The sequence below is a fragment of the Musca autumnalis genome, unplaced genomic scaffold (genome assembly GCF_047663935.1).
Source record: "Musca autumnalis isolate F117 unplaced genomic scaffold, ASM4766393v1 scaffold_4, whole genome shotgun sequence".
In the NCBI taxonomy this organism is placed as follows: Eukaryota; Metazoa; Arthropoda; class Insecta; order Diptera; family Muscidae; genus Musca; species Musca autumnalis.
The window spans coordinates 100099905-100111412 of NW_027411977.1; the positions used below are offsets into that span (position 1 = coordinate 100099905).

Sequence of the window (11508 nt, forward strand, 5' to 3'; positions counted from 1 at the left end):
GCAGCAAAAGACAGAATTTTTAAATATTCCATTTGAAAAAAATTATTTTTTTTTTAAACTACATGAAAGATTTTTGGTTCATGGATTGAGAAAAAATCCGTTCTCGAATCTGTTCGAGATATGTACTTATTTTGGTCATTGCGCACAAAAGTTATGGCGGTTTCAATTTTGATTATATGAAAAAAATCTTTAAAAAAACCCTACTCATTATATTGATCATGTGTGTCAATATTTGCTTTCCTACATACTAAATAATTAATGAGGTACCATAATATTCGTAAAAAGGATGTAAGAAATGTAAAAAATAAGTAAATCTTTTCACCGGTTTGCACCAAACATGCACCGATTTTGCACCAAGCATCTCCACCAAAAATTGTCAACATAGGTCGACGTATTGGTATATCCCCCATATAACGGTACCTCACGATTTTCTGTATTTTGACGATTTTAGGTTCTTAGAGGTCACATTTTTTACCAAACTATCTGTAATTTGAAATTTAGGGTGCCAGTGGTCACAAAGCTTCTCGGCCAAATATAGGTCCCTTTTATCGGAATTTTGCGGTTTTCTGTATTTTGAGGATCTTAGATACAATTTTTAACCGAACTCCCGGTAGTTTCCAATTTGAAGTTGGCAGTGGTCAAAAAACTTCTCTACAAAAAATGTTCAATATAGATCCATATTATGATATAGCCCCCATATAACCGTACTCCCCGAGTTTTTATATTTTGAGCTACAGGTTTTGACCGAACAACCTGTAATTTCCCATTTGAGGTTGTTTACGGTAACAACACCTCTCCACTGATAATTGTCAATATAGGTCCATGTTATTGGTATAGTCCCCATATAAAGGACCTCCCGAATTTAGGTGCTTTAAGGATAATATATATAATTGTTCCACAAACATCCCATAAGGGACAAGGGAGACTTCTCTCATATCAATGAGTGCAGCCCGATTCATATTAGCTCAATGATATGGGACCTACAGTTTATCACCGAGTACGAACGGCATGTGTAAGACACCGCTTTTGTAGAGAAGTTTTAGGATTCTAACTACATTTTGTGACCGAATTACCTGTGTTCAGAAATTTGAGGTTCTCAGTGGTCACAAAATTTCTGCACCAAAAATGATCAACATATGTCCATGCTTTGGTATAGCCACCATAGGAGATGATGCCAGGTGATCCAAAAAGCAAATTCAGGGCTGCATTTGCTGTCAAAGCGTATTTTTAAACAAAAATAAATAACAAATATTTCACTTCTATCACGAGCATATGTGTACAACATATTTATTTAAGCTTAGCGAAGAATATTTTATCGTTTCCTTCTGTTTTTCTTGTGTATTCTTCGCACAAAAACTTTTGTCAGTAAATGAAGACTAAGGATAACCTTACTAAATGAACCTTGGCCCCCATATAAAGTTACTCACAAATTTTAGGAGTTTAGCTACATTTGTTGACCGAACTCTCTGTAATTCGACATTTGAGGTTCCCAGTGGTCACAAAACTTCTCCACCAAGTATCTTCAACATAGGTCCACACTTTCATATAGCCCCATATAAAGGTGCCACCTGATTGAAGACATTATTTAATACCACGTATTATAATTGTGAAAACCTTGGCTGATCAATATTATTATTTTTACATTCACTCATACATATACACTTTCATACGGGCAAAATGTGTCTCATCGAAATAATGGTTTTAGACCCAAGTATGTTTGGACGAAGTCCGTTTCAGACAATTTGGAGTCGATTTAGAATGAAAAGTGTGTAATATTTGCATACATTAGAAAATGTACGGTTCAAATCCCAAAAAAAACACAAAATTTATATCACAAAAGTAAGTAATCACCGGAAAATCCTTATAGATAAATACATATGTATTTGACCCACTTAGCGCCAAATTAAAATTTTATATGAAAATGATATTTTTGAGACTTTCTTAACAATAACTTTTTTCTCTAAAATGAATAGGTTTCCTGTGTTCTTATATGACAATCCCATGGCTTTTGACTGGGATAATACTCTTCCTACATTCCTAACCAATCCCTGAATTTATATGAATGTAACATTTATGATTAAATTTATATGGCATTTTTAAAATTTTCATCAAAAGTCGAAAAGTCGATTTTTCTTTAATGCCGTTTTTAGCCAAATGCGTGGAAATGCGTAGGCCAATTGAAACTTTATAAGCGTAGAAAGACAGATAACAGACAATACTATAAAAAATTGCAAAAAAGCCACATCAATATGCGAAAATATCCGAATTTTACGTAAATTTTTGCAACCATTTTTGTGGCGTTTAAGCGACCAGTGGCTTTAAGTGGGTTAAGATTATGATGTTTATTGTTTGTTTTCATTCACTTACACTGTAAGTGAGAGAGAGAGAGAGAGAGAAGCAAATGCAAAAACAACTCAGTGGGCGCCCTCACTATACTGTCTTGCAAATGAGCTCGTCCCTGATATATACCAACAAATTTCTGGAGGAAAGTTTTATAACCCCAACAAAGGCTAAGTACTAAATTTCCGATATTTCTGTAAATTTTTCAAAACCGAAAATCAAGAGGTACGCTTCTATGGTGGATATAGGAAACCGCGGGCCTATACTAATAATTCTCTTCTGGAATATTTTATAACCACATGGAAGACTAAATAACAAATTTCAGTTTTTCGGTGGGATATTGACGTCACAACCTTCAGAATTACGAAAATCGGGAGGTACTGTCCTATAGGGTCTATATCCAAACGTGGACCTATACCGACGAATTTAAGTCAGAAAGGCGTTTACCTCCAACATAGACTCAATACCAAATTTCAGCCATTTCGGTGGGTTGCTGTGGCCACAACCTTCAAAACACCGAAATTTAGGAGATACCGTTCTATGGGTTTATACCCTTACCGAACACTAAGTACCAAATTTCAGCCATTTCGGTGTGATAACGAGGCTAAAATCGGGTGGTACCGTTCTATAGGGGCTATATGAATGCGTGGACATATACCGACAAATTTCGTATGGAACGTTAAATACCCAAAATGAAGACTAAATACCAAATTTCAACCATTTCGGTGGAATATTGAGGCCACAACCTTCTAAATACCTTTCTATGGGGGTTATACTAAGGCGTGGACCTGTACCTGCAAGTTTCTGGGGGAACGTTTTATACCCACAACGAAGACTAAATACCAAATCTCAGCCCTTTCTGACGATTATTGTGGCCACAAAATACCGAAAATCGGGAAGTACCGTTCTATGGGGGCTACATGAAGGCATGGACCTATGCCGACAAATTTCTGGAGGAAAGTTTTATAACCCCAACAAAGGCTAAGTACCGAATTTCAGCCATTTCGTTGTGATAACGAGGCTAAAACCTTCAGAATACCAAAAATTGGGTGGTACGGTTCTATGGGGGCTATATTAAAACGTGCACCGATGTAGCCTATTTGCAATACCAAACATCCTAATAGAAGCTTCTTTACCAAACCAACTGTTTTATACCCCTAAGGAAGATTTAATACCATTTAATTTCAGCCGTTTTGGGGGGATATTGAGGCCACAATCTTCAAAATACCAGAAATGCGGAGTACCGTTCTATGGGGGCTATATGAAGACGTGGACATATACTGACAAATTTCAGGTGGAAAGTTTTATAATCCCAACGAAGACTTTATACAAAATGTCAGCCATTTAAGTGTGATGTTCAGGCCACAACCTTCAAAAAACCGGAAATCGGGAGGTACCGTTCTATGGGGACGTGGATTCTCTAACTCATTTTTTGAGTTACCGACAAATGTCGGTAAAATTAAAATGCTTATAATTTCGGTAATTATCGATATTTTTCGGTAAGTTAGCGACCAATAAAAAGTAGTCGTAAAGTTCTACCGATAGCAACAGTGTTGTCAACTTTAATTTGAATTTTTCATTCATAATTTTGTGTTTAAATGTTACCGATTTTTGTCGGTAACTCAAAAAATGTGTTAGAGAATCGCACTACAGGTGTAAAGTTTCATACCCCTAACGAAGACCTAATACCACATTTCAGCCATTTCGTTGGGATTATTAGACCACAAATTCTTGTATATATTTTTGCATATGGTTTTGCATATATATGCTCATTTTATGCAAATATGTAAAAATGTGTCAAAATATGCACGATATGCAAAAATTTCTGGTCCTAAATCGTTTTATTTTGTGATAAAACGAGTTTCTGTCTAATCAGATTTTTCTCTACGACCATCCGAACCATATACACATTTGCATAGGATTTACAAAGCTCTACCTTAAAAATTGTGAGCTGTATCTTGATTTCAACAGACTGACGAACGGACATGGTTATATCGATTAGAATTTTACCCTGATCAAGAATATATATACTTTATAGGGTCTCCGATGAATATTTCGATGTGTTGCAAACGGAATGACAAATTTAATTATACCCTCCAAATTAAGGTGGAGCGTATAAAAATATGGGTGTTATGTGCTATTTATGAATTCCGAAGTCATGATATGCTCCGAAAAGCTCTAAAGTTTTAATATTGGGTGATTTTGATCGAGTTTCATCTTATCCTGTTTGACAAAACGGGAATTTCTTGAAGGAATACCTAATCCTTAGACGTAAAGACTTTCCTTTTGAGTTAATTGTCTCACAAATTGTGCCCCATTTCATATTCCCACCAAAAATAAATAGTAGGAGAACCTCAAGTTCCGATGTGTGTCAATATGTCAGCCAATTCGGTGAGATATTGAAGCCATGCGGTGAGATATTCGGGAGCCTTCCGTACAAAATGTCGGAAATGTGCAGTTAAAGAGCTGCTCTTGAATCGCTTTGATTTTTGCTGTTATAACTTGTATTCGCTGTCCCCATTACGACGCACATAGGTAGATATTAAGTAATTAGGCGGCCAAAAGTCCAAAATTCTAAATACTAGCTAGGCACAAAATTTTGAATTCTAGGTATAGTAAACACTTCCGCGAATTACCCCCCACCTTTTTTTAAACTATACGTCACCGATTCCGTTCAGTTAGACGCAATTTGATTGTTGACTTGATACGTATTTCTATTTGGGCGCCCAAATTATATCAAATTTTGCAATACGCATATATTTTTATTTTAAGTTGTGTAGTGAAGTGAAAGTGATAGTGATTCCTATAGCTCAAGCAAGCTTCTATTAAATAAATAATAGTTTTATCTTTAATTTTTAACTTTCGTTATATTTTTCGGTAGTTGAACATACCCTCTTTATCACAGAAAAAATTTAATTTTTTTAATTTCAAAAGCAATTTTGTTATGGATCAGGATTCGTCCGGGTCATATTTTTTTGTTATTGAATACGTTACACATTCAGCTTTTCTATAAAGAAAACAATAGCCGCCGAATCCCGCCTATTTCTTAAATACAGCAGTTCAAAGTATTTTGTTAAAAAAAAAATTAAAAAACTATTTTTTTATTTTATGTTTTTTGTTAACTATGGAGATACCTAGTTCGTCGGGGGTGAAAATAGTGACCCGTAAATGTCTGTTTGAGCAAATGCAACTACAAAATTTACCAAGTTTGGATGAGAAATTGGAGTTTTTAGAAAACCACTTGCTATTGTCTTGCGGAGACTCTATGGAAAGAAAAAAGAACCTTAAGCATAAATTTTCCTACATCAAACACGAATTTAAAAGGAGATGGCTAAAAGCTCATAAATTTGAAGACGTTTTTATGAAAAACAACCAGAAGTAGCTGGAAGGCACTTTTGAAATACCAGTGCATTCGCTTAATCAACCAGGTCGTCCGAGCAAATCATTTTCGGATTCGAGTGAACGAAGCAATAGAAGAAAAACTGAGGAAATTCGATCAAATGTTGATGATGAAATGATTATACATGCCGCACAAGTCGGGCAAATTATCGAAGACGTAGAACACTTCTGTTACTTAGGTAGCAAGATTACCAAAGACGGCGGATCAGAAGCAGATATAAACGATCGTATTAACAAAGCTAGAAATGCGTTCCGATCACTCAATAAAGTCTGGAGGTGTAGTGCCATATCAATCACAACTAAAATTAGGATATTTAACTGCAGTGTCAAATCTATTCTACTGTATGGTTGTACGACTTGGAGTTTTACGCAAGCGACCACTAGAAAGCTCCAAGTATTTATCAATCGGTGCCTACGCCAACTTCTAAGAATCTTCTGGCCTAATAAAATATCAAATTCGGAACTACTACTCCGAACCAATTGTAGCCCTGTCGAGGTAGAAATTCGAAGGAGGAAATGGACTTGGATAGGCCACATCTTTCGGCGACCACACAGTGACATCGCCAGAACAGTTCTAGACTGGAATCCGCAAGGACAACGTAAGAGAGGACGCCCAAGAAACACATGGATCCGTTGTACAAAAAGAGAGCTTGAATCAGCCCATATATCCTGGGGCCAGGCAAAACATCTGGCCAATGATAGAAGGAGATGGAGAGAGCTTGTCGATGCCCTATGTTCTACCTGAACTTTTTACATCTGTTTTTTATGTAATTAATGCAATTTTGTTATGTAAGATATACTGATGTAAATAAAGGACATATATATATATATATACAAGTCGTATTGCAAACGAATGGAAAAAGAACTGCCTCAAAATTGCTCAAAGAAATAGGAAAATCACCAACAAAGGCTAGTAAATATAGAAAAGCTTATTCCAAGACCAATGAAACTATTGCTCCTTTGACCCCGTTCCAAGCACTCAAAATGTTCGTAGAAGCTGATCTAACAAGACGACAATATGAAATAATAAGGGTAACTAACCCAAGCATTACCCTTGTTACGACCTTTTGTTGAAAGCAAAACAAGAATGCTACCACCAAAGACGGCATTGCGAGTAACGGCTACCTGGAAGAAGTGTTATCAACCCTTAACGAAATTGAAAGAAATTCATTAACGATAATTTATAAATGGGGGTGTGACGGGTCACAACAAGCACGGTACAAACAAAAATTCTCGGAAGACGCCGAATCCGATGCTAGTATATTTTTGAGTTCTTTTGTCCAACTTCAAATTATTTGTGGTAAAGAAAACAATAAAGTGTTGTGACAAAACCCAACACCATCATCACCACGATTTTGCCGCACCATCAGATTTCGGTATGTGAAAGAAGCTACAGATGTAACAAAGGAGGAAATAAGTTATGTGCAAAATGAAATTAAGAACCTCACTCCTACAAAAGTAAATATTGATGGAAAAGAATTTGCTTATAATCACATTTTAAAAATGACCATGGTTGATGGCAAAGTTTGCAATGCTGTAACCAACTCGACCTCAACTACCCGATGCTATATATGTGGCGCCACTTCCAAAGATTTCAATAATTTAAGCAAAAAGAACGAGATAAGTCAAGATGCTCTTTAGTTTGGAATTTCGGTATTGCACGCAAAAATACGTATTTTGCATTTGGCATATAAATTGCCCGTGAAGAAATATGGAAAGAAAAGGACCCAGGAAGAGAAAACATTAGAAGAAGATAGGAAAAAAGAAATCCAAGAAAGATTCCGCTTAGAAACTGGGCTGTTGGTGGACATGCCTAAAGCCAATTTTGGTAATACCAATGATGGCAATACGAGTAGGAAATTTTTTGAAAACACAGAATTAGCGGCGGACATAACAGGCATTAACCACGAATTAACACATAGAATTAAAATCTTATTAGAGGCGATTTCAAGTAGACACAAAATAAATACAACAAAATTCGAAGAATATGCCTTCAACACTGCGCAAATGTATGTGGAATTATACGACTGGCATCCCATTACTCCAACAATGCATAAATTACTATTACATGGGGCAACCATCATAGATAATGCACTGCTGCCAATCGGCCAATTGTCGGAGGAGGCTGCAGAAGCTCGAAATAAACATTTTCGGTCATACAGACAGAATTTTTCAAGAAAATTTTCAAGGGAAGAATGCAACCGTGATATTTATCAAAGATTGCTTTTTACTTCAGATCCACTCATAAGTAGTGAAAGATCGTTAAAGAAAACTTCACACAAGATGTTTTCCAGTGAAGTTATAGAACTATTAGAACCTGCCGAACTCCACACACAATCATGCATTGAGCACGAAGAAGTCGAGATAGAAACATCTTTTAATAAGACAATTTAATTTATTTATAATTTTTATTTATTTATGATTTATGAAAATAAAATGTGTTTTTATTATAAAATATATGTTTTTCTTATTTATTTCGTTAAATAAATACATATTTTTTAAAAATACTGTCTTTCGAAGCCATTAACGTCCAAAAATATTTTTGGCCGCCTAAATATTTCAAATCGACCACTGTGCGACGATACAAGTTTTTCAGTGGCAAGTCCATACATCTTAAGAAAATGGCCCGAAAAGTGTAAAAAAAACATATGACACCATGTGTAATAGCTGGAGCGCACGATAATTCTCGAACGATAATATTTTGTCCAAACTAAGTTGCAAGTCCATGCTTCTTGACATAGTGGTTCAAAACCTTTGAGTTTTACGGCGACCAACAGAGGGCGCGCTATCTATCTAAAAGAAATGACTCCCAAAATAAGGTTCACTTCCAAAATGCATCGGCGGCGTTACTTCAGGTACCTCCTCTGCAACACTTTTGAGCTTTAATCCAAACCTATTTTTGTCGGCAAGTTCATAAGTCAAAAAAAAAAAACCAACAAATCTGAAAACGTCATAATACATAATTATTGGGAAAAGGAATTCGGTTGCGAACCGGTATTCGTTTCGATATTGTCAATAGATTAATGTTTCAATTCACACAGGCGGAGGGCATATCTTTGTCAGCAAAGCCGTCTGATTCTTTTTTACTGGTTTGTAAACAATCTACAAAGGTTGTCAATAAAACACATCGCTTTGGGTTTAGAGGATACATTCTATTATTTAGAGATTTCTATTGAACTAGCACTGCACTTGTTTCGTTTGAAAAGAAAAGTGAAATTTCCAATAAATGAACTGAAATCGGAGATGTTTGCAAAATTTTTAGCAAATGATATTTAGTTTTCCCTCAAGGAATTGTATTTCACAGAAAGCTAGAGAGAGACGGATCCTTTTAATACACACCGTAATATGATATACATGTGTATAACTTTACACAAATATTTACATATAAAAACAATGTAACATAAAGTTGCTGTTTATCCCTTAACTTTTATATTTATTAACGCTATCTTTCTATTTCAGGGTTATGACCGTACTGCTAGTGCCCAGGCTGGTTATCAACTTTTCGGAATTGCCATGACCATTCTGGTGGCCATAGTTGGTGGAACATTAGCAGGTGGGTAATCCTTTCACATTTATATTGAGTAGGAAATGTTCCAACATTTAATATAAAAATATAATAATTTATTTTTCCTTCCTCTGTTTCGTTTACCCATCGCTCCTTCTGTGTGTTTTACTTGATTTCCTGTTATGCTAACTTCATCATCATCATCATCTGCAAACTCTTTTGTGGGGCCAATAACCACGAAAACTTTGTTAACTTCATCTTCCGGTCACCGGTCATATGGGCACTGGTTATGGGCCTTCACTCGTTTCGTTCTGCGGTGTTTCCTTTGTATAAATGGTGACCAACACACACACACACACACAATACACAACAGGTTTGGTGCTGAAATATACCGGCTTCCGCAAGTTACAAAAGGAAGAACAGCATCAAGATGAACACTATTGGGAGGTGCCTGCAGAACACAAGGATGAATAGTAAAGTGAAAATAAAGCCATTTAATTTAACAAAGCCAAACAAAAATACAGCACATAGTCGAAACGAAACACTATAGTAGAAATCCTTAAAAGTGTATTTACAAACCAGCCGTTAAAATTACATTTTATAAAACAAGCGAACACACATACGCACATTGTTATCATTTTAAACGAATTGCAATATAAATAAATAAATAATTTTTTTTTCATTTTAGTATTATTTTTTTATTTAATTTTATTTTATTTGTTTACAGTAAAAACTCTATAATCCAGACACCACATGTTTCGGCTATGTCCGAATTATCGAATTGTCCGAATTACCGAGTAGTAACAAAAAACATATAAATTTGTAAGTCTTATGCCAGACTATGAAAATGTTCGTTGAAAACGTTTTGCCATTTTCTTCCAAATTTTCATTGACATCTACACACAAATTTGAAATCATATGAAAAGATATTTTCATTTCTTTGAATTGGTTTGAGAGTTACGAATATAAACACAAAGAATAATTTCAGATTACAGAACCTTGTGTACAGAGTTTCACCCCCTTCACACATCTTACCTACAAACTCGTTTTCACGTTAATGAAAATTTTCATAGTCTGACATAAGACTAAGTTTAACTCATTTATACACCATTTTCACGTGTAATTCGAAGAATTTCAGTTGTAATTTGAGAATTTCATTTGAAATTCGAATTTATTCATATTTGTAAATCATAAATGAAAAACTCATTTGGAGTATCAAATGAAAAAAATCAAATTACAAATGGAAAAATTCGAAATACAAATGAAATAATTCGAATTGCAAATGAAACAATTCAAATTACAAATGAAATAATTCGAATATCAAATGGAATTCTCAAATTACAAATGAAATAATTCGCAATTCTATTGGAATTCTCAAACTACAAGTAAAATGTTTCGAATTACAACAGAAAATACTCGAATTACATGTGAAAATGGTGTAGATAGTAACCTGACTTTTAAAGTATACTAATTCTTATTAAGGGAATATCACGGGTTGCGACCATTTTAAGGCTGGGAGCCGCTTTCCTGGTGCTGGATTCTCGTTCTATGAAAATTTGAAATGAAAATTATTTGCCTTATAAAATTTTTCATTTGACATTTATTTCCTTTATAAAACTTTTCATTTCAAATTTTCATAGAACAAGAATTGAGCCCCTGGCTTCCAAACTTATTTGTTATATTCCTCCATCGTAATTTAGGTCATATTTTTATACCCTACACCACACTTATGTCTTTGTGTATTTGTATGTAATATACAAAAGGAAACGAAGTAGACCCATAGTTCCTTTTGGGGATATATATCACTTTCTGAGTAGATTTATGAATGTCCGTCTGTCCGTCTGCCCGTCTGTTTATGTATTTTTGTTCGCAACGTACAGGCTTTTAAGCCATGGGAAGAACGCTATTGCTTTTGGTGAAAATCGGTTCAGATTTGGATATAGCTCCCATATATATTTTCGGCCGATTTGACGTATTTGCTGCAACAAACACGCTATATACGTCCGATGTCGAAGACATTTGGAAAGTGTGACTGAACTCGGTCTAGAAATAAGTGTGCCAAATTATATCGAAATCGGTTCAGGTTTGGATATAGCTCCCATATATTTTTCGGCCGATTTGACGTATTTGCGGCACCAAACACGCTTTATACATCCGATTTTGATGGAATATGGAATGTGTAAATGAATTCGGTCTAAAAATAAATGTGCCAAATCACGTCGAAATTGATTCAGATTTGGATATAGCTCCCACATATATTTCAG

The 11508-nt window shown here is 35.1% G+C and overlaps 1 protein-coding gene across 1 annotated transcript in view; it reads left to right on the forward strand.

Moving 5' to 3' along the window:
* Rh50 (Rhesus blood group-associated glycoprotein Rh50) overlaps positions 1–9931 on the forward strand; it is a 194821-nt gene extending 184890 nt beyond the window's left edge. Inside the window, exons 7-8 of the mRNA XM_073979854.1 lie at positions 9199–9292; positions 9618–9931. Of these exons, the coding sequence (XP_073835955.1) occupies positions 9199–9292; positions 9618–9718 (195 nt within the window). The 3' untranslated portion in view covers positions 9719–9931. The remainder of the gene's footprint in view (positions 1–9198; positions 9293–9617) is intronic.
* Positions 9932–11508: the final 1577 nt, after the last annotated feature.